We start from the raw sequence: 27,890 nt of genomic DNA on the forward strand, positions 1-27,890 counted from the left end.
AAAGGAGGGCATGTGGGTAGTGATAGATTTTAGCAAAAGCCTCATCTCGGCCAACAACTGAGTATGGTGTTTCAAACCTGTTATCTGAGCCATATATAGGAAGTATAAATAGAAAAATCACAGTCTAGACTGGTCAATTCCTAAATACTAAGACAAAAAAGTGTCAGGTTTGGGAATAGAAATTTTTCAGCTTTTTTTCCCTCCTGAATCTCTTTACCAAACTTAATGTCTGAACCACAGTGATGATATACTCTTCTAAATTCCTTTTTCCTCGTCTTTTGTTCCTCATAACCGAAAGCGAAAACAACAGTTGCTTCCCCATTGGTGTTTCCAAACCTTACATCCTCTCTCATTTCTAAGACTTTTAGCACTTGAACAGCCAGCTATCTTCAACAACTTATTTCTTGGTTATTTCAACATCCAAATAGACCATTCATTTTTTATTCTTAAGTTATTCATCAGTCTTGCTTCCAAACATTACCTTTCCTACCTTGACTTATAAACTACACCCTTAGGATCTGCACTAAAAACACCACCTTGCTTATTTTATCTACATTTTATCATTGTAGCTAACCTATGCTGACAGCTCTCTTCAATGTCAATGAGATTCAAAAGGAGACTGACTGGGCTGGCATGCCTAGCATGCATGAAGCCCTGGGCTCAATTCCTCAGTACCACATAAACAGAAAAAGCTAGAATTGTTGCAGTGGCTCAAATGATAGCGTGCTAGCCTTGAGCAAAAGCTCAGGAACAGTGCCCAGACCCTGAGTTCAAGCTCCAGGACTGTCAAAAGAGAAAAGAGACAGAGAGAGGGAGAGACTGACTGTAATATCTACTGTCCTAACTGCTCCCACTGGCTTTGGTTTGCATAATTATGACCACCATAATTACATCCTTAGAGATATCCTTAACCCCCTTCATTATTTTTACTCAGTAAATAATTCAAGCGCAATAAACTCCATGTCTATATTCAAGAATCTGAAAAATGCACATTTCACTCTAAAATACTACTACTAATTATTATTATTATTATTATTTACAGTGTTGTAGGCCAAACCTAGGACTTTAGACACACACATATTATGTATAAACATGTATATAAATATATATACATATATGAGATATGTATATCATGTATACATGTAATACATTTATATATATCTCATGTATGTATGTAATACATATATATCATGTATATAATACATATATACATATGTAATACATATATACATTATATATATATATATATATATATATCAAGTGCTCTTTTATTAAGCTATAACCACAACCCTAAATCCACTTTATTGGCATTGCTCCTGCCTGGAAATCCTACTATATAACCTTAGTATGTTATTTTCTCCACATGTGAAAACTTTCTAACCTGTCTCTCAAAGACCTAAAGAAAAAAGAACTAGAATCAATTAAAATTGAAGTCATGAATCTTCTCATCAAAGGAACAAACTGGATTATTATCATCTATACTAGTGTTCTGGAATTGAGGTATCTTTTCTGCTATTATTTTTTCCTCTGTAATGGCATTGGAGCTTGAACTTAGGCGTAGGCACTGTCTCTGAGCCTTTTCAATCATGGCTGTGCTCACTTGAGCTACAGCTTCACATCTGGCTTTTTGGCTGCTGTAAATAAATAAACTGTAAATGAAGAGTTATAGACTTTCCTGCCAATGCTGGCTTCTAACCTCAATCCTTAGATATCAAACTCCTGAATAGATAGGATTACAGATATGAGCCACGAGTACCTGGCTCCACCTTTTTTTTTTTTTCAGAATCATCTCTATTGGCTTCTCTGAAACAGAGCAACAGCCTGAAATTCTCTTCCCTCGAAATAAAACAAAAATACTGTATGACTTCCATCTATATAATTCATACTTCATATCAGTCTCTTTGTTAGTAGTTTGTTGGGAGAAGTTTATGGTTTGGTTGCCTGTCTGACAAAAGAGAAGTTCCATTTTTAACTTCCCTATTTCAGTAAAAGAAACACCATTTACTTAGTTGCTTAAGACAAAAACAGAGCTTCCTTAATTATTCTTTCTCCCTCTTTCCACTATATCAAAACCATTTTGTCAAGACTAAGCGAATCGGGGCTGGGAATATGGCCTAGTGGAAAGAGTGCTTGCCTCATATACATGAGGCCCTGGGTTCAATTCCCCAGCGCCACCTACATAGAAAATGGCCAGAAGTGGTGCTGTGGTTCAAGTGGCAGAGTGCTAGCCTTGAGCAAAAAGAAGCCAGGGACAGTGCTCAGGCCCTGAGTCCAAGGCTGAGGACTGGCAAATTAAAAAAAAAAAAAAAAAAAAAAAGACTAAGCAAAGCTATCTCCAAAACAACCCCAAATCATTCCATGCCTATCACCACCATCACCATTACCACATGGAAGCTAGCTAATACCAATTCTAGCAAATGCTACTATCATAAACTCTTGAATGGTCTCCCTGCTTCCATTTTTGCCCCCATAAATTTTTCTCTAAAGCAATCATATATCTATGTATACATATATGTATGAATGATTATTTCCTTTTAGTCTCTAGTGTCTCCCATCATAATTAGATTATTTTTAAAAAATCTAAGCTAGGTACCCATAGTTCATGCCTGTAATTCTAGCTACTCAGGAGGCTGAAATCTGAGAATCAAGGTTGCCAGTTTGGGCATGAAACTGCATGAAATTTTTATCTCCAATTAAACATAAAAAAAGCCAGAAATAGAGCTGTTGCTCAAGTGGTAGAGCACTTACCTTGAGAAAAACAAAAAAAAAGCCCCAGGACTGGCACATGCAAGCATACATACTCACAACTCTAAGCTCTTTAGGGCTATCTTTAAGTCCTTCATGAGCTTGCCTCTGCTATCTCTCATTTCAACTATATCACCCGTCTCTCAATCACTAAAGATATCAGCCACAGTATGCATAATTCAATCCCTAAAATACACCTAAAATCATTCTCACCTAAAAGTCCATGTGTATTAGCTGTTCTTCCTGATACAATGCTCTTGGCTCTTCACTGTAGAATAGCCAGTTCCTTATTGCTCAGCTCTGTAAAATGTCCTACCCTAAGACATCCCCTGATCAACTAATACCACCACTACAAGAAGTCTCTTGTCTTATTTATTTCCATGCTACATCCTCTATCTAGAATTGAATTGTGCTTGGATCCATCATAGGCAATCCATGAACAAATGAATCTCTTAGTTTGCTAAGTGACACAACAGCATGGCATTCAGTATCTTTTCTAGGACACACAGCTGGTAAATATTTCTTTGATTTAAAAAAAAGGATTTTACATGAAACACCAACAATTACAAATTATAACTCTACAATTCATGTATAAAGTACTTCTCTGGTAATAAAGTATTTTTTAAGTACTATAAATACATTTACAAAGCAAGGCTAATGTTCACCACTGTGTTTAATACTTCAAAACTTATTTCCAGGGCTGGGGATATGGCCTAGTGGCAAGAGAGCTTGCCTCATATACATGAGGCCCTGGGTTCAATTCCCCAGCACCACATATACAGAAAACGGCCAGAAGTGGCGCTGTGGCTCAAGTGGCAGAGTGCTAGCCTTGAGCAAAGAGAAGCCAGGGACAGTGTTCAGGCCCTTAGTCCAAGCCCTAGGACTGGCCAAAAAAAAAAAACAAAAAACAAAACTTATTTCCATATTATTGATAAGACTAAGTTATAAATAGTGAATTGCAACAAATCTGTTAAACCAAATGCATATATATGTGCATCTCTTAGGGATTTTTTTAAAATTAAAAATACACAAAAGGATGAATCTTACCAGAATTGATTTTGGCCTGTAACCACTTTTTCATACACTCTTGGTGGACATACTGCAAACTTCCTGTGCACTTGCATGGCTCTATCAGCAAATTAGATGATGATGCTGCTGCCATTTGACAGATTCTACATAAGTCACCTTCTTCCTCTTCAGAATCCTCTAAAAGGAGGCTAGAAAAGAAGGCAAATTTTCTTGAGCTTTCACAACTTAATCATTTCTTCTCATACATAAATTCCAATCTCGTTTTTTTGTCATTTCTACACTTGCTGAGTAGAAAAAAGTAAAGCAAACAGTAACCATTCATGAAAACAACTTCACCACGGGGCTGGGAATATGGCCTAGTGGCAAGAGTGCTTGCCTCCTATACGTGAGGCCCTGGGTTTGATTCCTCAGCACCACATATACAGAAAATGGCCAGAAGTGGCGCTGTGGCTCAAGTGGCAGAGTGCTAGCCTTGAGCAAAAAAGAAGCCAGGGACAGTGCTCAGGCCCTGAGTTCAAGCTCCAGGACTGGCCCAAAACAAACAAACAAACAAACTTGCTACAATGAACAAACATTAAAGTTAATACTACTCAAGTACAGTAAATCTCTCTTTGCAAAGAAAGAAAAACGTTTTGGGTTGTTTTGTTTTCCTTGCTAGGCAATTGTGGGGTTTGAATTTGGGGCCTTGTATTAATTAGGATGGTATTCTAAAACCTGACCCACACCTTCAGCCCTGCTATTAATTCTGCCCAGGCTTGTTTCAAACTGTGATCTTCCAGATCTTAACCTCCTGAGTAGGTAGGCTTACAGGCATGAGCCCCATGACTGTAAAATAGTAAGTTTAAAAAAGCAGAAAGGGCTGGGGATATAGCCTAGTGGCAAGAATGCCTGCCTCGGATACACGAGGCCCTAGGTTCGATTCCCCAGCACCACATATACAGAAAACGGCCAGAAGCGGCGCTGTAGCTCAAGTGGCAGAGTGCTAGCCTTGAGCGGGAAGAAGCCAGGGACGGTGCTCGGGCCCTGAGCCCAAGGCCCAGGACTGGCCAAAAAAAAAAAAAAAAAAAAGCAGAAAAACAGTAGCTACATGGTAAAACAGGAATACAGTAGCCTAATATCTCTGAAAGCATATAAAATTCCTTCGTGGATTTGAATACATTTTTTTTTGTTGAGGTACGAAAGTTATCTAGAATGATAGTAACAATATATGCTTCCCAACCATTCTATTACATTAGGCTTTTATGAAAAAGAAAATTGCCTCCCTAATGTTAGGTTTATGTCTTACTATACAGTACAAATATATTTTACATCAAATACTCTATCCTAGCTTATGAAAATTATTTTAATGATGATTACAAAATTAACAGTTAAGCTTAGACCTGGCATCTTTAGTCTTTCATTTTTTTCCTCCATTTTTTCCTCTTACCAGTATTATTTATGTTACACTTACCTGCATAAAACAATTTGTTTCTATTAAAAAACAAAAACCCACAACTCTGCTGGGTGCTGGTGGCTCATGCCTATAATGCTAGCTACTCAGGAGGCTGAGATCTGAGGAACACGGCTCAAAGACAGTCTGGGCAGGAAAGTCAGGGAGGCTCCTATCTCCAACTAATCTCCAGAAAAAGGGAAGTTGAGCTGTGGCTCAAAGTGGTAGAGCACTAGCCTTGAGCAGAGAAAGGCTCAGGGACAGTATCCAGGGCTGAGTTCAAGCCCCACAACCAACCAAAAGATATAATAATAATTCTAAGTCCAGAATCTTAAATGGCATTTTTGCCGATCTCAGGTATGAAGTATATTCAGCATCCACTTGGACTTCAAATACAAAATAAAATTTTGTGAATGTGATCTTACTAAATTTCATAAAGGATTAAGAGAACAAATAGATGATAAGCAAATCAGGCTTAGACATTTTGACTGACAGTCCATGGTAACTGAGATCCTCTTGCTAATGCCATTTATCACTATGCTTAACAAGGGTAGGGTAAGAGTTTGTTTTTGTTGTTATTGTTGTTGTTACCAGTCCTGGGGCTTTGAACTCACAGATTAGGCTGTCCAAGCTTATTTTGCTCAAGGATAGTACTCTATCACTTAAACTACAACTCTACTTCCAACTTTTTTGGTAGTTTAGTGGAAGTGTCTCCCAAACTTTTCTGCCTGGGCTGGCTTCAAATTGTAATCCTCCGATCTCAGCCTCCTGAACAGCTAGGATTACAGATGTGAGCCACCTGGTGCCCAGCAAGTTTTCATCTAAGTTTGTATGTGTGTTTTGTGGTGTGTATTCCAAGCTGGTTTAAAGTAAACTTCCTGATGTAATTCACAACCCCACTGCATACCTCATTACTGATTTTGACCCATTCATCTGTGAGACAGCAACATCATCTAGATTTAAATGTCTTATAAGGGAATAAATTATAGTTACTTATCATTTTTAGAAATTAGTCATTTTTAGAAAGAGTTGTCTAGTTAGATCTAGCTTTACAGCTTAAGATGGGCAATAAAAATTTACCTCTCTTTTATTTTCTGCAGTCTTTCTGGATCTCTTGAAGGTGCACTTTTACTTTTATCACCTTTTCCATCAGCTGAATTCCAACCTGAAGGAATAATGTCTACAGTGATCATGACATTGTCGGCCAAATTACTTCCAAGTGCTGGAGGGACAGCAAATCGGAACAAGGAACCAGGAAGAATTCCTGTTATTCCTGTATTTCTTCCACCATGAGGCAAATCTGATGTGGAACCACCTACAGAGGCATTATTTGATGCTCCAGATGGTTGTGGTCTGTTGGCAGCAGCCCCAAGTGGATCACTTGGTGTTTCAAGGTGAACTATTTCATTTGCTTCTCTTCTAAAAATATGAGATCTAGATGGTATATCAGAGGTAGGTATCCTTGAAGATTCATCTCTTCCCTCTCGTCTCCTTCTAGAGAATAAAGGTGTGCATCTATTTCTAAGTGAGGAAGATAACCATGGTCCTGTATTTCTTCCTTCAGATTCTTGGCTGAAGCTTTCTGAATCTGGCTCAGAGCTATGATTTTGGCTAAGAGAGGACAAACCCCATCTTCGCCTAAGAAATCGAAATCCCTGAGAAGCTTCAGATGCCCTATTATCATTAGCTTCAGAAGCTGATGCTGCATTACTCCGAGACTGTGAAGATGTCAAGATTCTTGGAGAAATGTAAGAATTTTCAGAACTCAATGGTCTTGCATTCAAGGAATCCTGACTAGATCTTCTGGGAAAAAAAGTAGATGACATGCTAGAAGCTATACGTGACAGCAATCTCCTTGTTGTACGCCTACCTTCATTATCAGAAGACTCTGGAAATGATCTTTGAGAGGAGCCAATCCTTTCTGAATTGCTTATTGTTGGGGGGGTCTGATCTCTACTTGAAATATAAGAAAATCCAGGATGTGTAGTACTGCTTCGAAGAGACTCTGATTCTCTTGGGAAAAAATGTGACCTTAAAGAATTTCTGCTAGAGTCCCTAGAACTTGGTATTGTATGACGTTCAGAAGGCAATTGGTGGCTTGTGGATGATGTATTCAATTGTAAAGTGCTTACAGAGTTCTCTTTTGGTCTTGCTCCCTGTGAATATGAAGAATGAACTCTGTCTTGAACATCTATTTTTGAAAGAAGGAAAGGCATAATTCCAGTATTATTAAACTTGTATTTATGCTTACTGCCATAATTAAACACTATGTTCAAACATACTGCTCTTCTACCTACAGCTTGACTACTATTATAAAAAAAAATTGCTCATTCTATCCCTACTGGTAAAATCCAAGACGACAGTCTCCATTGCAAATTGTAAAGAATACAACAAGAATTCATTAAAAGTAAACAGTTGATGAACTGTTAAATTCACTAATTAGAAACTGACAGTAGAAGAACATTTCAGTACCTAAACTGACACAGCTTAAATATACCAATTAATGTAATAAGACTCACAATGACTAAAAGCAAAATGGCTCTACAGAGATTGTGTTTTGTAGGCTTTTCTTACTCCATGCAATAAATCTTAAAAAGCTATGTCAGTACTATTATCTGTGACTTTTAGGACCAACTTAACCAAAGCATTATTTTCTCTAATTTCTTACTCCTTATTTTGATGGTACTGAGCTTTGAACTCAGGGTCTTATGCTTGCTAGACAAGGCACTCTACTGCTGAGCCATGGCTCTAGCCCTTTTTATGGTACTGGAAATATTTGAGGTAAGGTCTTGCTTCCTGTCCTGGCATCATGTGTCTGGGATGCACTCTGTCTATTTTAGGCTTCCTGTTTAAAGTGGGATAGGCATGCAACACTATACCCCATCTCTTGGTTGAACAGGTGGGGGGGGGGGGTGTCTCATCAACTTTTCTGCCTAGGTTGGCTTTGAACTGTGGTCTTCCCATTCTCAGCCTCCCAAAAAGCTAAGATAACAGGCCTAAGCCACCAATACATGAACTTTCCCCTCTAATCTTCAAGTTAATAGCAGTCATACTTATCTCTACGCATTACTTTTTTTTTTTTTTTTACTACTGGCTTGGAGCTAAGTCAATATAGGATATTCTGGCATTTATATTAATATTTTAAAAAATATTAACTGAGCATAGTGGCCTAGTTATCCAAATACTCAGAAGGCTAAGTCAAGAAGATCTAAAGTTCCAAATTAGCCTGGGATCCACAGTAAGTCACTGTTTCAAAGCAAACCGACTCCTACAAAACTTTAACTGATTCTATGAATCTTCAAGAGAAATAAGGAACATTATAGGATTTCTTTGTGAAAAATTCTCTCCCACACAAGACTTTATAGTCTAATGAAAGCCCTTAAAATCTATTTCTGTCCCTGTACGTTTACTAAATCTAAACATAAACTCTGTTTTTGAAAAGCTTTTCTATGTACTATGATAGAAACTCCACTATTAGGTCAATTTAATGACAATAGAGGCACAGTCATGTTTATTTCTAAATTATGCTTTGAAATGATGGTTTCAATAAGATTTCACAATTTAATTATTGCATTTCGCTATAGGCAAGCCATAGTTGAGAAGTAAGATTTAGAGTGACATGCACATTCATCCTTAAAAGGAAAAAATTAGACATATTAAACAGCACACGGAATGAATACTCATATATACTGCTTTTACACTGTTTTCATTTTTAAAGTAAAAACAAGGAACTAAAAAAAACTATCATGTTCTGAAATCTTCATAAAGTCTTCAACTTCTTAAAATGTATTCAAAATTTCAATGACATACATAAAAAGAAAGTATAACATTACTATATAAACTATACTGAACAATGTAATTTATACATACATGATGAAGTTGGGAAATCACCACTTCGGTGACTATAATCCATAAGATTACTAAGGGAGGAATCTGTTCTCTCCAAATCTCTCCTCTCTCTCATTAAGTCTGTTCCAAATGAGCCAAGTACCATTGATGAAGATCTGGGAACTTGACTATGTCTCCAAGAAGAATCTTAAAATAATTGGAGAAGTTTTATTTCAGAGAAACTTTCCAAATTTCTGACCACAGTAATTTTTATTAATACAGAGGGAAGTTACTATGATTTATTCTGGGAATCCCCAGTTATTTAGTTGTTAGCAGAAGCGAAACTCAGAAAAACATAAAATTATTCACTAAGGAACTTACAAAATTGTCTCTTAAACATTCATGTTTTCGTTTATTTGGTGCTGGGAATAGCATCCAGAGCCTCACACATGTTGACTATGTACACATTATTATGCATGAAAACATATTATTACAAAAATATATCCTCATATATGATGGTAATTATCTCAGTAACACCTGACAATATAAATGTAAATGGTCACAAAAAGCCACTTGAAAGTAATGTTGGAAAACTGCTGCGAACAGTCAAACTGTCTTGAAATGGAAGTTCAACTGTAAATTATAATACAATTTCATTATAAAACATTTTCTAGTGCTGGGAATATGTCCTAGTGGCAAGAGTGCTTGCCTCGTATACATGAAGCCCTAGGTTCGATTCTCCACCACCACATATATAGAAAACAGCCAGAAGTGGTGCTGTGGCTAAAGTGGCAGAGTGCTAGCCTTGAGCAAAGAGAAGCCAGGGACAGTGCTCGGGCCCTGAGTCCAAGCCACAGGACTGGCAAAAAAAAAACAAAAAACTTCACATAGGTTAAGCATGGCATTCTACTAATGATCTATACTACCAGCCTTGTTACCGCTACATTTGGTTGATTCTTTTTGGGGAATTACCATCCAAATAGTATATGATTTCAACTCAAATTAAATTAAAAATTGACATAAACCTTTTGTCCTCTCATTTATTTTGTAATTTTGCTCCTACCTTTCCTAGTTTCAATAGCTTAAGAATTCCTCTTCATTAAGGGAAATGTTATGCCATCATACAGCAGAAGAGAACAAAATGTATCTGCACAGTAGTGTTTGTCAATGCTAAGGTCGCGCACGCTCTCCTTACTTAACTCCACAAATCTTAATATCTTGCAGATGAGCACTGATATTCCTATGGAGGGCTTGTTTCAAAATAGGTATAGCTTACACCAGTTCAATTGGCAATAATAGAATTTTAAGAATTTTACCTCTAGCTAAGTTAAACTTAAGACAATTCCAAGCATTAGCTAACACTTCTTTAAAGAGTAAGACTTAAAAGAGAAACTTCCTGCTCTTTCAACAAAATATTTCAGTTGGTGCAACAAATACATACTTCTGAGTATAAACTATAAGCCACAGAGGGGCTGGGAATGTGGCTTAGTGGCAAAGTGCTTCCCTAGCATGCATGAAGCCCTGGGTTCAATTCCTCAGTACCACATACACAGAAAAAGCTGAAAGTGGCCCTGTGGCTCAAGAGGTAGAGTACTAGCCTTGAGTAAAAAGAAGCCAGGGGCAGTGTTCAGGCCCCAAGTCCCAAGCCCCAGGACTGGCAAAACAAAAACCAAATCAAAATATAAGCCATATAGTTTTGTGGGCAAACCATCCATTTGACTCTGAATGGGTAACTTGCCCTGTGCCACTCTTCTACTTAAGACAGACACAATCATAGTTTTCTAATTCCTTACACATACTTGTTGTGTATGAGACTAGTGCCAGCATCTTTTTTGTTGTAAATTGGTGAGTTTCCATACTTCTTAAAGTCTGCTAATAGCCTGTTTATTATAGGACATTTGTACTGGTATTCAAAACAAAGATGCAAAATGAAGTTCATTTTAGTTCTAACATTAACTTAAAGTAAAATTTTATAAAATCCATGACATTTCCAATCTGTTCTTACCCGAAATTCTATTTGCTTAATCCCAAATCTAAGAAAAATTATGATGTATCTTGGAAAAAGTAGTTCAAATATATAGCTGGTCACTTTTACAGAAATTAAATAATTCTTACCTGATACAGAATTCAGTCCATTTCCAACATTTCTTGAAGCTGAGGTAGATGTACAATTTGTACAGGAAAGTTTAGGTCTTTTTGAATCATGATCCCTTTGCTGGTTCTGTGATCTTGAGCGAGCTCCCTGAGTTATTTCAGATTCACTATACCATGTAGACTGAAATGGTGATGCTGATGCCGATGCTGACTGTAAATTAAAAAAAAAAAGAATAAGGAACAACAAAATACCTGCATCAATATAAAGTTTAATCTCTAATAGTCTTTTTAGGAGCCATTTATCCCCTAAGTACTGATTTTCTTTTTTTTTTTTTTTTTTGGCCAGTCCTGGGGCTTGGACTCAGGGCCTGAGCACTGTCCCTGGCTTCTTTTTTTGCTCAAGGCTAGCACTCTGCCACTTGAGCCACAGCGCCACTTCTGGCCATTTTCTGTATATGTGATGCTGGGGAATTGAACCCAGGGCCTCATGTACATGAGGCAAGAACTCTTGCCACTAGGCCATATCCCCAGCCCCTAAGTACTGATTTTCTATCATGAAGAATTGTCTTAAGATTCTGTTCCCTTCTACTCATTCCTTTTCTATATTCTGCAATTAAATTTGCTATGCAAGCAATCTGATTTAGATCAAACCTTCTTTGTAGTTATATACACACACACCTGGATATAAAACAGTGAGAAAAACACTTTACAATTATTTTTTACAATTTTTTTACAATAATTTTACAATTATTTTTCTTAGACTTGTTGCAACTTTTTAAAGATATACAGAATATCCAAGAACAGCCTGGATCCACAAAATGTTTGCAAATGATTTACTATGAAAATGAGATTCTTACAAGTAATGAGATTCTTGGGGCTCGGGATATGGCCTAGTGGCAAGAGTGCTTGCCTTGTATACATGAGGCCCTGGGTTCGATTCCCCAGCACCACATATACAGAAAATGGCCAGAAGTGGCGCTGTGGCTCAAGTGGCAGAGTGCTAGCCTTGAGCAAAAGGAAGCCAGGGACAGTGCTCAGGCCCTGAGTCCAAGGCCCAGGACTGGCCAAAAAAACAAAAACAAGGGCTGGGGATATAGCCTAGTGGCAAGAGTGCCTGCCTCGGATACACGAGGCCCTAGGTTCGATTCCCCAGCACCACATATACAGAAAACGGCCAGAAGCAGCGCTGTGGCTCAAGTGGCAGAGTGCTAGCCTTGAGCGGGAAGAAGCCAGGGACAGTGCTCAGGCCCTGAGTCCAAGGCCCAGGACTGGCCAAAAACAAACAAACAAGTAGTGAGATTCTTTTTTTTTGAATTATTTCTAGTTAGGTATTACACCTTTGCACGCTTACAGTGAGCACGCAGGAAGATTTTGAGTGCCAGGATAGCCAGGGATGCACAGCAAGAAACTGCCTCAAAATACAAACAACAAGCCAGGTGCCAGTAAAAATCCTAGCCACGTAAAAATCCTAGCCACGTAAAAATACTAGCTACTTGAGAGGCTGATATCTGAGGATTATGGTTCAAAGCAGGAACGTCCAAGAGACTCTTACCTCTAATCAGCAAAAAGCCAAAAGTGGAGATGTGGGTCATGTAATAGAGCTCCAGCTTTGAGCAAAAAAGCTAAGGGACTAGTACCCAGGCCCTTAGTTCAAGCCTAACTAATCAATAGTGATGATGATGATGATGATGATGTGACAATAAAAATTAAAACAAACTTATCCCTGGGGCAGGAATGTAGCTCAGTGGCAGAGTATTGGGTTGATTCCCAGCCCAAAACAAAAACAAAAAACAAAAGCCCTTACTGATCTCATTCTCCATCTCAGGAATGTATACTTAGACAACACTAATAATGGTGTATATTAAAAAGAGAGCCAGGCACTGGTGGCTCACACCTGTAATCAGAGCTACTTAGGAGGCTGAGATCTGGGGATCACAGTTCAAAGCCACCACAGGCAGGAAAGTCTGCAAGAATAAACTACTCAGAAAAAAGCCAGAAGTGGCACTGTGGCTCAAGTGGTAGAACCATTGGACACAAAGAGGCTCAAGGACAGGGACTGAATTCAAATGCTACTACTGACAAAAAACAAAACAGAACATATGAAAAGAAATCCTAAAATCTAGAAATTCTTCACCAGTAATTCAAGCTATAACAAGAACATATTTAAAAATTCTTAGCTGTTTTCCTAACATATAAATATGTGAACACAAAACTCTATTTAAGTAAGCAGTTTACTGAATATAATGCATAAAATCTACTCTTATCTCCCCTAAAAGTGTTAGGCTGGTGGCTCATGTCTGTAACCCCAGCTACTTTGGAGGCTTAGATACTGTCATAGTTCGACGTCAACCTGGGCAGAAAAGTCTATGAGACTTTATCTCCAGTTAAAGCTGGACTACAGGTGTGTCTCAAGTGCTAGAGTGTCAGCCAGGAGCAAAATAGCCAATTGAGAACTAGTCTATGACAGCTAAAGTCTTCGAGTCCAACCCCAATATTGGCATGTAAACAAACAAAAAAAGTTAGTTTAAATACAAAACACATATTTAAGCCAGGTTTGGAGGTGCACACTGTAAATACAGTGCCAGGGTACTGAAGCAGAAGGATCACAAGTTCCAACATAGCCTAGCCTACATACCTACACCTTCTCTGAAAAAGACAACAATAACACAAAAAGTAGAAGCAGCTAGAATTTTATGTCAGTTTGGGAAAACTCAACAAAAAATCAATGACATTATCTCAGAAAGAAAATACAAACAAAAGGGCTGGGAGTGTGGTTTAAGTGTTACAGCATTTGCCTAGTATGAATGAGTTCCTGCATTTAATCTCAGTATTGAGGGGGAAATCAAAACAAAACCCAAAACACATTTAAGTCACACTTTTACAGCACATACTATCTGCAATGTTCAGAGATGGCAGGACTGAAATAATAGTATCTTTCAAGAAGAAAGAAAAATTTAAACTATGTTAACATAAAGTATCTGGTAAATGGCTTAGAAGAATATATCAAAATAAACTAAGTTCTTTTAGGCAATATTTTGCAAAATAAAGACTTAACGAATGATATGTACCATAAATTCAGTCTACATCATCTAAAATTCATATGATAAACATGGGAGCTCAAATAATGTATACTATTAAAGAAAAGTATGTAAGAAAAGTAAGTACTGCAACAGGAAGTATGTTGAAAGTTTTACAGAAGAGCCTGTGTCTAAGGGAGAGGAGAATTCAGAGGTAGAAACTATAGTTTACTAAAAGACAACAAACACCATTTTGACAATAAAAGAAAAGACAAACAAACTTAAAAATGGCAAAAGAGGCTGGATCTGGTGCCATAGAGCTGTAAATTTCAGCTAAACTGGTATCTCACTCAACTGTTCAAACAGTATCTGACACAAACAGCGCCTGGTAAAGCAGAATGCCTTGAGTTTTAAATCCAAGTACTACAAAGAAAAAACAAAAACTTAAAGCAGGTTGTCTGATGTGCAAAAGTCCCAATGATGTACAAAATGCCAATTTCATGTATGTTATTCATGCACAGGTGAAAAGATGCTTAACATCAGTAAAATCCAAATCAAAGTAACAATGGGATACTATTTCATAGCAATTAGGATGGCTACAATCTAAAGCAAGGTAAGTGTTGGTGAAGAATCTGATTCTTCAGTCTCACATATACCCTTTGTAGGAACGTTAAACAAACGAGCCAGTATGGGAAAAAGGCTGGCAGGTCCTCTGGATAAGGTTAGGACAGATGGGGAAGAAGAATGGAAGAGGTGACATTGATCAAAATGCATTGTACTCATATAAACTAACATGCTGAATTGAAACCTCTTTGTACAACTATTTTAAAATAATTACAAAAAAAGAAAAAAACTGAAAGTAGAAGTCACATGACTCACTGTTACATTCCTAGTATATACACATGGTAACTGAAGAGTGTAAGTCTGCATAGAAATTTTTGCATCAGTACCTACAGCAGCATAATTTCTAATAACCAAGAGGTAGAAATCATCCCAATATTCACAACAGATAGAGTATGATCATACTATGAAACGTTATTCAGTGATTAAAGAAGTACTGACACATTTTTTTTTTTGGCCAGTCCTGGGCCTTGGACTCAGGGCCTGAGCACTGTCCCTGGCTTCTTCCCGCTCAAGGCTAGCACTCTGCCACTTGAGCCACAGCGCCGCTTCTGGCCGTTTTCTGTATATGTGGTGCTGGGGAACCGAACCTAGGGCCTCGTGTATCCAAGGCAGGCACTCTTGCCACTAGGCTATATCCCCAGCCCCAAAGTACTGGCACATTTGACTACAAAGATGAATCTTGAAAACATGCTATGCAAAAGAAGCTAGTCATCAATAACTACATAGTCTATGTTCCCACTCATATATATGAATAGGGAAAACTACATGAAGAAAGTAGACAAATGATTGTTTAGTACTAGTGGGCGGGGGGGGCGGGGAAGGGGAGCACTGTAGTCATGGCCTAAAATACCTGGTTTCCTTTCCAAGGTAATAAAAAGTTCAAAATTTAATTGTGGTATGTTGAGTAAGCTCTTGTTCAATACATACATGGTCCTGGGGTTTGATCCCCAGCATTACAAAGTAAAACCTAAAATTAACTCAGCTGGACACCAATGGCTTAAGTCTTTAGTCCTGGCAACTCAAAAGAGGCTAGGATCCTGGTTCAAAGCCAGCCTGGGAAGGAAAATCCATGAGACATTTATCTCCAACTAATCGCAAAAAAGCCAAAGTAGAACTGTCTCAAGTGGTTGAGCACTAGTTTTGGACAAAAAAAGCTCAACAACAGCACCCAGGCCCCAAGTTCAAGCCCCAGGATTGTTGCACATGCATATATGCACATGAAAACACACACACACACATACACACACACACACACACACACATCCCAGACCTGAAGTTCAAGACCCAGGATCAGAGCATGCACACATGCACACACAAAAAAACAAAAAATAACTGGTTAGCTAGAATATTTGGTAAACGGGTTGAAATATGACAATGAAATCCTTTACATAACTAATGTAAGCTAATTAAAAATAAACTAGGATGACAGTTGCATACTCATATGTAAATACTAAAATCTGCTAAACTATGTACATGTACTTTAAGCAGGCAAAGTGCATGGTATGGAAACTTATAATTCAATGAGTTTTTTAAGGCCTTTAAGTAGAATTAATATTACATACTAGCATATACCCATAATAGAAGTTTAGAATGGCATGTTTTTCTTCAGCTTATTTTCCATGATTCATTAATAAATTTTGCTTTCAAAATCTTTCATCAAATTGGATCTTTTTATTACTGTAAATATTCATGTAATAAGAGTATCTATTTCTGCACTAACACAGGAAACCCCTAGTCTACTTTTTACTCCATATGGGTGGTGCTCTGTTTTCACCAGAAACATATTAGTTGATGTTAATATAAGGATTCATCTAGGGGCTGGGGATATAGCCTAGTGGCAAGAGTGCCTGCCTCGGATACACGAGGCCCTAGGTTCGATTCCCCAGCACCACATATACAGAAAACGGCCAGAAGCGGCGCTGTGGCTCAAGTGGCAGAGTGCTAGCCTTGAGCGGGAAGAAGCCAGGGACAGTGCTCAGGCCCTGAGTCCAAGGCCCACGACTGGCCAAAAAAATAAATAAATAAATAAATAAAATAAAGATTCATCTATACCCAATGTTATGACAATGCCTAGGCAAGAAATTATACATATAATGATAAGCCAAAAAGATTTACTTTATTCATCCCTCAAAACATTTTACATAAAACACTTGGATCAAAAAAGACCGCCAAGGGGCTGGGAATATGGACTAGTGGCAAGAGTGCTTGCCTCATATACATGAAACCCTGGGTTTGATTCCCCAGCACCACATACATAGAAAATGGCCAGAAGTGGCACTGTGGCTCAAGTGCTAGCCTCGAGCAAAGAGAAACCAGGGACAGTGCTCAGGCCCTGAGTCCAAGGCCCAGCACTGGCGCCAAAAAAAAAAGGACCAGCAAGAAGGTAAATATTTGGATTACCTGTTGTTCCTTTATGAAATTATTTTCTTTCTATTGTATTCTGACAGTATTTCATTAAAATTCAGTATGTACTTATAGTAGCACTATCAATTGTGAACAATGTTCACTTTCAAACTAAATTGTCATGCTTTGCTGCTATTATGTTTTTCTTTTATTACCTTATGAATGGTATACATAAAACTCATTGGTCTTGATACTCTAAACAGTAGGCTCAGGTTTAACTTTAAAAACTTTAGGCAGGACTGTAGCTAGCTCAGTGGTGGAGGCCTAACAGGCCAGGAACATGGCCTCCAGCCCATAAAAAAACAAACATACTCACTTAACCCTGCAAATTTATGCCTGTTACTGTTATAACTCTGACCCAGTCTATTTTATCAAGTCTCATTTAAAATGACTTTCACTTTTCCTTTAATATTTTCTCTGTGTAAGCCACTCTTGAGAAAGGTAGACTGAAAAATAATGATGATCAGTTCTGTTAATTCTTGAGGAAACATACTATAGAAAACACACAATGGTATTACCTCTATAGCATTTGACCTACAAGTTAGAAAAAGGAGACTGTCTTTTAGGTGGGATTATTTCGTGGTCTTTAAACTATCAACATGATATTCGGGTGCTTTTATTTAACACACACACACACACACACACACACACACCACAGAATTTTTAAAACTCTAACAAAAGAAACATATTGGGCAGAAGAAGTGTGAAAATACTTATTAGCTGGACTGGAGGTATAACTTGAAGTGTTACAGCACCAGACAGGAGCAAGAAAGTCAAGTGAGAGCTGAGAACTTGAGGACCTGAGTTCAAGCCCCTGTACTGGCATCAAACCAAAAAGAAAAAAAACAAAACAAAAAAAAGTCTTGAGCTGGGAATGTGGCTTAGTGGTAGAGTGCTTGCCCAGCATGCATAAAGCCTTGCTGATTTCCTCAACACCACATAAACAGAAAAGGCCGGAAGTGGTGCTGTGGCTCAAGTGCAAAAGGAAGCCAGGGACCATGCTCAGGCCCTGAGTTCAAGCCCCAGGACTGGCAAAAAAAAAAAAAAAGAAAAGAAAAGAAAAAAGTCCAGTACATGTCAATAAATCTAAATATAAAGAGGCAACACAACAAACCAATGCAGGTAGTATTTATTTAGTGTACCAATTCATTTAATTCTTTTATTTTTTGTCTATACTGAGGTTTGAACTTAGGGACTTGAGTTTCCAGGGCAAGCACTGAACCATGTAACCACATAGTCAGTCTTTTTATTCTTGGCATAGGGTTTCTTTGGTTGGATTGATCCTATCTTCATTATTTGGCCCTTCACACATAGAGGGAGACAGGTGCACACCACCATGTACAGTTTTTATTGGATGAGATATGGGGGATCTTGTATGAACTTTAGGATCAGCTGAAACAACTGTCCTCCCATTCTCAGCCTCACAAATAGCTAGAATTAAAGATATGAGTCGTTATGCCCAGGCTAATTTTTAGCAACCATATCAGACGGTCACATGAAGAAAAAAGAAAAGTAATACACCAAGGTCTATATAGCTAGTGAAACAAGATTCAGAATTTGTGCTGCTCATTAATAACATACATGAAACATATTAAACACAGATCAATAAACAAAATTTTATGTACTGTCAGTATTATTTAACATTTAAAATAAGATTAAGTAAACAGTTCATATATAATCAATGACAGAGCATTTGCCTAGCATGAACAAATGTTTGTCCCGACACTATAAAAAACAAAACAATACGAAAATTAAAAGCAATTATGAGTAGGTAGTGTATTTTGAAAAACTTTTTTTAACTTCACTTTTCCCCTGAATACTTTAATACTATGCAAGATTTTTGTTTGTTTTTTACATGATACTTTGTAACATCACATACTGTTCAGCACCTTAAGAGAAATTTTCACAAAGATCTAGATAGTTACCTCACCAATTTTAACTCCCAACCTTCCAAAAAGCAATATATCTAGAAGTCATATTCTCAAAAGTTAAATTTAAAACCCGTATTCCCACTGTGCTTTGTGTACATGCAAAGGGAAGTCAGACCAATATATGTACTGTTAAAAATACACAATTTTGGGCCTGCCACCCAAACTCATCACATCAAACTTAAATTGGTATTTATGTTCTCAGGTAACCTTCTGAATATTATTAGCCATTTATTTTGTTTATATTTTGATTATAGGATGTCTCAAATCCAGCTTACATGTACCCCAAATTAAAATGTTACCTGATATTCAGAATCCAGCCTAAATGAAGAGTCTCTGGAATGGTAGGTATCATTTAAACTACTTCCTCTGCTTCCAGACATCACTCTAGCACTTAGGGAGCTGGAAGGTTGAACAGAAATTCTTCTTGGAATCCTGGAAGGTTTAGACTCCATTCTAAAAGTTTCCTGTGAAGTATAAATTTTCATTAATAATCTTTGGGAACACATGAAAGCCTTGTATTCTTTTGCTTCATTAATCATCAGTTCAAATCAAGAAATTAACCATTAAATCAATTATATTCAAAAAGGCAAACTGTGAGACTATCATCATTCCTACTGCTTAAAGGCAGAGGCTTAAAGTCCAGCCAAGTTTTTCCACTGTCAATAAAATGTAACATACCAGGCACAAGCAGTATGCACCTATAATCCTATCTACTCAGGAATCTGACATCTGAGGGTATCAGTTCAAAGTCAGCCTGGGCAGAAAAGCCCATGAGATTCTTATCTCCAGTTAACCACCAAAAAGCATTAGTTGAAAAGAAACTTGAAAACTGGGACTAGATATGGGGTAAAATGTGGGGTAATACTTCACCTTTTGCCTCGATTAGTCCCAGTTTATGCACTGTAAAATCTATGTCATATCCCATAGTAATTATTAACAGTGCCTATGTATTGTTTCTTAAAGTGGCCTGGTTTGGATAAAGCAGTCACCTAACTTAAGAAATCTTTTCTACCATCAGATTTTTATTAAGCTACTTACACATCTAATAAGCACTTAAGACTGTTCATTACAATGCACTCATAATATTCAGTACATATCCTATGAAACTAGGAAAATGGAGGGAGTGGTGATGGGAGGGTTATTGACCAAGATGTACTGTACTCCAAACTGACATGTTGAATGGTAACCCCTTTGTACAATTACTTAAAAGATAATAAAAATATAGTTTAAAAACAATGGTCACTAGAAAGAAGTGAATTTTAAACTAGAAATCCAAAGGAAGAACACTTTAGGAGAAAGTTATTCATGACTGAACACTGATATTCAAAAGCATATAATTGAACCTCCAACACCCAAAAAGTAAAAGCTATAAATTACTAAGCAACATAGTTGTTCAAAGCTATTAAAGGGTTTGTCTGTATAATCTTAAGATTTTTAAACAGGATGGTAATACTCATTTTGAAAGCTGTCAACAGTTTAAGGCAGTCGCACATTTCTTATCCAACTTGTTACCTCCTCCCTCATTCCCCCTCCCCCCTCTCCATTCTCCCTCCATGAGTTGTACAGTTGGTTTACAGCATATAGTTTTCTAAGTTTTTCTTTAAAAGTTTTTTAACAACAAAATGTTACTTCATTATGCCATCAAAGTATACTTTGACTCTATTTATACCCAGTTATTATTTGGAGAAACTAATCTAGTAGATATCTGCTCGAGGCAAACCCCTTGAGAGAAGACAAAGAGGCAGAGTCCTTTGAGAGAGATAATTTGATACTGCATGAAACTATTTTTGGTAGCTCTTCTACATAAAGTGATTGAATTTTAACAATGTAAGTGTTACATGAAAACTTATATAATTTGGTTGCATAAGTTATAGGTCATAAGTACAAAAAATAGGGAAAAATAAAATATACAGTACATTAAAAACTTCTATCAGGCCACTATGCTATGATGAATGTTTTTGAAGTTCATTCATTTGAAGTTTCTTCCTATTTGCTCAACACATTAATACTAAACAAAGGTAGAGAGATACTACCTTTGTAGTATAAAACATGAGGTAGGGGAAAACATAACTGAATAAACTGAGATTATCGTGCCTATAAAGAAGTTGTAATCTAGTAGATAACTGAAGAAATAATATAGCCAGGCACAGGTAGGTGGCTCATGCCTGTAATCCTAATTACTCAGGAAGGTGAGATCTGAGGACTGCAGTTTGAATTAAATCACAGAAAAAGCCAAAGTGGCATTGTGGCTCAAGTGGTAGAGTGCTAGCTAGCCTTGAGTGAAAAGAGCTCAGGGACAGAGCCCAGGCCCAGAATTCAAGACTCTGAACTAGCAAAAGAAAGAATGTAACTTGAATACCTATAAGCACTATAAAGAAAAGGTATAATCAAGAAAAACAGGGCTGGGAGTATGACCTAGTAGTAGGGAGTGCTTGCCTTGCATACATGAAGTGCTGGGTTCAATTCCTTAACACCACATATGTAGAAAAAGCCAGAAGTGGTGCTGTGGCTCAAGTGGTAGAGTGCTAGCCTTGAGCAAAAAGAAGCCAAGGACAGTGCTCAGGCCCTGAGTTCAAGCCCTAGGACTGGCAAAAAAAAAAGAAAGAAAGAAAAGAAAAACAGACCACATTAGCAGGAAAAGGGTATTTGAAATTAGACATTTTAATAAATATTAAAAGAATATAGAAAGGGGCTGGGAAAGTGGCTTAGTGGTAGAGTGCTTGAATAGCACGCATGAAGCCTTGGGTACTTTCCTCAGTATCACATACACATACACATACACATAAAAAGCTGGAAGGGGTGCTATGGCTCAAGTGGTAGAGCACTAGCCTTGAGCAAAAAGAAGCTTAGAGATAGTGCCCAGGTCCTGAGTTCAAGTCCCAAGAGTGGCAAAAAAAAAAAAAAAGAATACAGAAGGCCGGGTGTCAGTGGCTCATGCCTGTAATCCTATCTACTCAGGAGGTTGAGATCTGAGGATCAAGTTTTGTTTTGAAGCCAGTTCTGGGGCAGGAAAAGTCTGTGACATTCTGATCTCCAATAAACTACTCAGAAAAAGCTGGAAGTGGTGCTGTCGTTCAAGTGGTAGAGTGCTAGCCTTGAACACAAAGAGGCTCAGGGACAGTGCCCAGGCCCTGATTTCAGGGCCAGCAAAAACAAAAACAGCTTTTAAGCATATTCACTTCTGTTCTGTAGAAACAACTGTCTATATTGAGGTGGAAATGTGGCTAGTGCCTGCCTAAGAAGCATAAAGCCCTGCGTTCTAACCTCAATAACCACCTCTCAAAAAAAAAAAAAATCTTGCTTTAAACCTTTGTCTAGTCTGGGTAAATGCTGAGAGGAATTCTGTAAATTGAGAAATTCTTATCAGTTATGAGACTACCAAGATTTCAAGTCATCTGTTTAATGCAAATAAATATTCATCTCACAAATTCTTCCTAGGACTTGATATCAGGCCTAGACTTTCTAAGTATTAGCAAGACTCTACTTGGATAAAAGAAGAGAAGCCAACAGTTTTTTCATTCATTATACAATGCCAGGCTTTGTCTGAGGAGAAATTCATGCTTACCATACATATTTCCTATTTGCTTCCCATCCCAAAAGTAACAGCACCATTTCCCAATGAAATTTCAACTGCTTTTCATCATTTTTCACAAATTTGCTATAGTTTGATTATGTTGCCAAAAAATCATGTGTTGGAAACAAAATCCCCATCCCAAAGGGTTGGGAGATGGGCCTAAGGAGAGAGTTAGGTCATGAGCTTCTCATGCTCATGAATACACCTAGTACCCAGTATAAGTCTGAGACAATCTCTCTTGTTCTCATGTGCTCTCTTGCCTTTCTGCACTCTTCTGAGATGATACAAGGAGGCTCTCACAAGACACACTCCTCAATCCTAGACTTTCCAACCTCCAGAACTAAAACACTGATTATGTTATTTTAACATTACATTAGAAATGAAAATTATCTTGAGAAGGTGATTATGAAGCAATAGTTACTTATTGGCTAAAATTGGCTTGCTTAGTAGTGGGCACCACATACACAAAGGTCACCACAACCAACAGTAAAATTATTTGCAGTATCTGCCTATGGAGTTTATGCACCAATGAAAAATTTAAAGGAGGATTGCCAGCTGGGTGCTGGAGGCTCACACCTATAACCCCAGCTACTCAGGAGGCTGAGATCTGAGGATCCAGGTTCAAAACCCGCCTGGGAAGAAAAGTCTATGAGACTCTCCAACTTACCAGCAAAAAAGCCAGAAGTGGGCTTGTGGCTCAAATGGTAGCGTGCTAGTGATGAATACAAAAGCTCAGGGATAGTGCTCAGGCCCTGAGCTCAAGACCCAGGACCAGTACAAATGAAAATAAAAATAAAGCACTGACTACTGCCAACCTCTTAAGAGAGTACAGGTGACATGTGATGGCCTCAAAGCTTTACAGACACATAGGTTTCCAATAAGCAAACGTAAAACCAAGACTCTGCTCTTGGGAGATCTCATTTTACGATGTATGGACATATTCTTCTGCTGAATAATTTCAGCTGAGGGAAAAATTTTTTAGTATTTATTTTCAAATCCCTACTTGTGAGCAGTTTGGCATATCTCACTCATCTTAAGAATGAAGGTTTCAAGCACATACAAGGCTGTTATTAGAAATCCTAAATTCTTTAGCATCCCAATCTACCTCTAATTAATTTCCAACTAACATCAAAATCCTTAGTTCCAATTCAACTTTTTTTTTTTTTTGCCAGTCCTGGGGCTCGAACTCTGGGCTTAGGCACTGTCTCTGAGCTCACTTTTGCTCAAGGCTAGTGCTCTACCACTTGAGCCATAGCACCAGTTACAGCCTTTTCTGCATAGTTTATTGGAGATAAGAGTCTCCCGGGGCTTTCCTGCCCAGGCTGGCTTTGAACCATAATCCCTCTGATCTTAGCCTCCTGAGAGCTAGGATTACACTGGTGGCGAGAATTAGCCACTTGTACCTGGCCCAGTTCAACTTTTAAAAGTTACTGAACACCGAATAATAGACTATGACAATTAGATTTACCTTCTCACATCGTAACAGAATAAAACAAATAACCATGCTACAGTGTAAGTCTAACAGCAGAAACATACAAACCATACTGAGGATAGAATTTTCAATTCTTGGTAATAGCAGCCTTTCAAAACAAGTCCCTCCTTAAAATAGTAAGAAACAATTTACAAAATATAAAGAGCTTCTTCATAAAAAACAATGAAGAATTGAATTATTAGGTCACTAATAAAGTAAAATAGGAACTCAGAAAGGATAACTAGGAAAGCCAATTCAGTGCTGAAGGCATCTGTGGAGTTCCAAATTTAAATGTTCTTTTGCCAGAGTGGTGGAATACAGTCAAAGCTTAGGACATAAACAAGGTGAGAATGTATTTCTCACAATAAGCTGGATACTAAAGGATCACAACCTCAATTTTAAGAGTTATTCTAATAAGGGGGCTGAAGGTATGATTCAGGTAGTAGAGCACCTGTCTAGCAAGTGCAAATTCTGAATTCAAACTCCAGTGCCATCAAACAATGTAAGTTATTCCAATATTAAGTCAGCCCTTGTGAAGATCTGCAGCCCAGACTGATGTTGCCTAGATAATGAAAATAAAAACGCAAACTCTATCTACAACCAACCTAGTAATCAAACATGATAGGCACCGAATTATTTCTAAAAATGACTTTTTATGTCAGAAACAGATGACTATACACTGAAATAAGGCACTATTAACAAAGTCCTTGAGGAAAAGAAAGGAGAACATATGCCAAATCAAGTATTTTGAAAAGAATATTAAAAACTGCTTAAGCTGGATGGTGTTTAAGTTTGCCTATAATCCTAGCTACTCAGGAGGCTGAGATCTAGTGATCATGGTTTGAAGTCCATGAGAGTACCAAAAAATCCCGAAGTGGAGTTGTGGCTCAAGTTGGCAAATCATTAGCTTTGAGCAAAAAAACTCAGGGACAGCACCCAGACGGGGAGTTCAAGACACAGGATAGGAATGCACATGTATGCAAGCACCCATTTCACAAATTACGTTTCTGACAATTATGCAAGATTTCATGTTGTTCTGCTTTGCCTTAATAGGTTCATATGTAACTTTTACAGGAAAGAAAAAAAAAATGTTTGTACTGGCCCTTGAACTGAGTGTGCTATCCCCTGGCCTTTTCACTCTAAACTGCCACTACCACTTGGGTCACAGCTCCTCTTCAGGATTTTTGCTGGTTAATTGGACAAGAGGTCCAGGGCTGTACTTTTGTGTATGTGCTGATCTGCCACCACCACCACCCCTTCCTTCGGCTCTATCATTCTGCTCTTCTTGGCTGGTGCTCTATCTATCACTTGAGCCATACCACAAGTATTGCTTTGAACTTGATTTTCAGACCTCCACCTCCTGAGAAGCTAGGATTAAAAGCCTCTGGCACCCAGCTTGGTAATCTACTTTTTTATCTTCCCTCAGAATTCCCCTCTCTTAAATTATTATCTTGAACTAGTAAACTTCATAGAACTATAAAAACATAAAATGAACCATGTAGTGGTACTGCACACCTCTACTCCCACCACTCAGAAGGTTGAAACAAAAGGATCCTGAGTTCAAGACCACACTGGAGTTACAAGGTAAGATCATGCCTCAAAACTTGAGGCAGTATAGGAAAATACTTGGAGCAAAGGAGTTCCCCTACCTATTTAGGCTACAGTTTTGCCCAGGGACGGTTGCTCACAACTATAATCCTACCTACTCAGGAGGCTGACACCTGTGCATCTGTATTTGCAGACTGATAGAGTCTCATCTAAAATTGGCCAGCAAAAAGCTGGAGGTGGAAGCATGGCTCAAGTTCAAGAGTGCTTGTAAATAATCAAAAGGCCATGAGCAGCAAGCTTGAGTTCATGCCTTGTGATTGGACATACACACAGAAGAACCCCAAAACCAGTTTTCCCAAAATAGTACCACTACACCAAAAGTTAAAAGCCATGAGATTTACTGTGTTTTAAAAAATGTACTTTGCCAGGCACTGGTGGCTCATGCCTGAAATTCTAGCTGCTAGGAAACTTCTGTTTCCAAGCTATCTATCCTGTAAGTCGGAGTCATTTCTGGAAAAACTCAATTTTCATTGGTTTTTCTGCTAGTAATATCACTGTTCAAAATATAGTTCATATTCCTACACCATCTTCCTCTCTTGTCCTAAGAATACTCCCTTATCATAAAAGATTACGTGGCCTAAATTTCAACCAACAACTACCAGATAAATGTGTGTCAATATCTTTCTTGGATCTCTCAAACTGGAACATGAATGAACCTCAACAAAACCAGTTATCCTGCCCAACTGGCACACAGAACTGTAAAAAGCAGTATCAGTTGGGTTCTGTGGTGGTTTCTTATGTGCCATACTCTTTACTTTCTTATGTCTTTAATCTATTATGAAAAACCTAGTTCTAATTGGGTCTGAGTCAAAAATCTGTCTTAAAAATCAAGGGGAGTTACAGCATTGTTACCAAAAGCACATTAGTACACAATAAACTCATGGTATAAGTGTCCCCACAAAACACCAAAGTATCACAAGACAAAGAATCTTCACAAGCACAGTTACAATTAAATTGTCTATACTTCTCATCTTTTCTTTTTCTCCTAAAACAACTCTGGAAAAAAAACAAAACTCTTTTTCCTTCATAAGAAATATTGTTTACTGATCCTAGTGAAAAGACACATGGAGGCTAAAAGTGATCAAGTGAGGGAAGCACTGTGGTAAAACTTTTGGGGCCCTTATCTGTCTTGACTTTTGGCAGACACATACTTAACACACATATACTAAGTCTTTAAATACAAGTCAAGTAAAAGTAATGACTCCACAGGATAGTATTAAGATGTTGCCCATCTACACTACAGCTTTTTAAATAACTTGGCCTTTTTAAAATGAATTTAGTTTATAGGTGTCATTTTTTCATACTTTAGTAATTGGAAACCATTTTAGGCTTCTGTGCAAAATGAGAAAGATGTAAATCAGGGTTCAAACCTTTCCCTCTCTTAAAACAGTTGACAAAAATGGGTGCAGTGCAGTAGGTGACTTAAAACTAGGTGTTCACCTGATCTAGTCTAACCAGTAGAGTCAGAGAAATATATCTGAGAACAGGAAAAACCTGCTTTGACCACATTACATTCATGTCAGAATAGAAAAATTAAAAATTAAGATCAGCAAAATGTAAACTCCAGCCAAATCTCAAATTACAAAGTAATTCTATGAGCTTTTTGGGGGGAGGGGTGGTATTTTACTATTAATAACTTTATTAAAGATGAAATTTTTGTAAAGCAGTAAGAATTTGCAGTTAGATAAGTGGATTCACTACACTGGAATTCTGCTTTAAAAAATGAATGTAATTTCAGTGTGAACTCAATCTTTTTTATTTTAAATTATAATCATTCTAATGTGACCCATTGTTCATTCATTATTTAAATTTGAACAAATTTCTTAAGGTTAATTTGTTGCTTAAAAGTTTGGTTTGACACAGGGCATTGGTGGCTCACACCTGTAATCCTAGCTAATGAGGAAGCTGAGATCTGAGGATCTCAATTCAAAGCCAGAAAACTCTGTAAGACTCTGATCAGCAATTAACTACCAAAACTCGTGACTGTGGCCCAAAGTGGGAGAGCACTAGTCTTAAGCACAAAAGCAAGGGACTTGCCCAGGACTAAGTTCAAACTTCAGGACCAGCACACACAAACACAAAAGCTTGGTTTGGGGGCTGGGGATATAGCCTAGTGGCAAGAGTGCCTGCCTCGGAT

At 37.8% G+C, this 27,890-nt stretch overlaps 1 protein-coding gene across 6 annotated transcripts in view; it reads right to left on the reverse strand.

Moving 5' to 3' along the window:
* Positions 1–27,890, reverse strand: part of Marchf7 (membrane associated ring-CH-type finger 7) — a 40,222-nt gene that overhangs the window by 9,314 nt on the left and 3,018 nt on the right. For 3 of the 6 annotated variants that reach the window (XM_048345381.1, XM_048345380.1, XM_048345379.1), the window contains exons 2-6: positions 19,400–19,564; positions 11,147–11,336; positions 9,074–9,238; positions 6,284–7,394; positions 3,793–3,962 (exon numbers count right to left, since the gene is read on the reverse strand). In XM_048345381.1, the coding sequence (XP_048201338.1) occupies positions 3,793–3,962; positions 6,284–7,394; positions 9,074–9,238; positions 11,147–11,336; positions 19,400–19,552 (1,789 nt within the window). In that variant the 5' untranslated portion in view covers positions 19,553–19,564. The remainder of the gene's footprint in view (positions 1–3,792; positions 3,963–6,283; positions 7,395–9,073; positions 9,239–11,146; positions 11,337–19,399; positions 19,565–27,890) is intronic. The other 3 variants (XM_048345385.1, XM_048345382.1, XM_048345384.1) reach the window with 1 other exon arrangement.

Source organism: Perognathus longimembris, chromosome 4 (assembly GCF_023159225.1).
Source record: "Perognathus longimembris pacificus isolate PPM17 chromosome 4, ASM2315922v1, whole genome shotgun sequence".
Classification (NCBI taxonomy): Eukaryota; Metazoa; Chordata; class Mammalia; order Rodentia; family Heteromyidae; genus Perognathus; species Perognathus longimembris.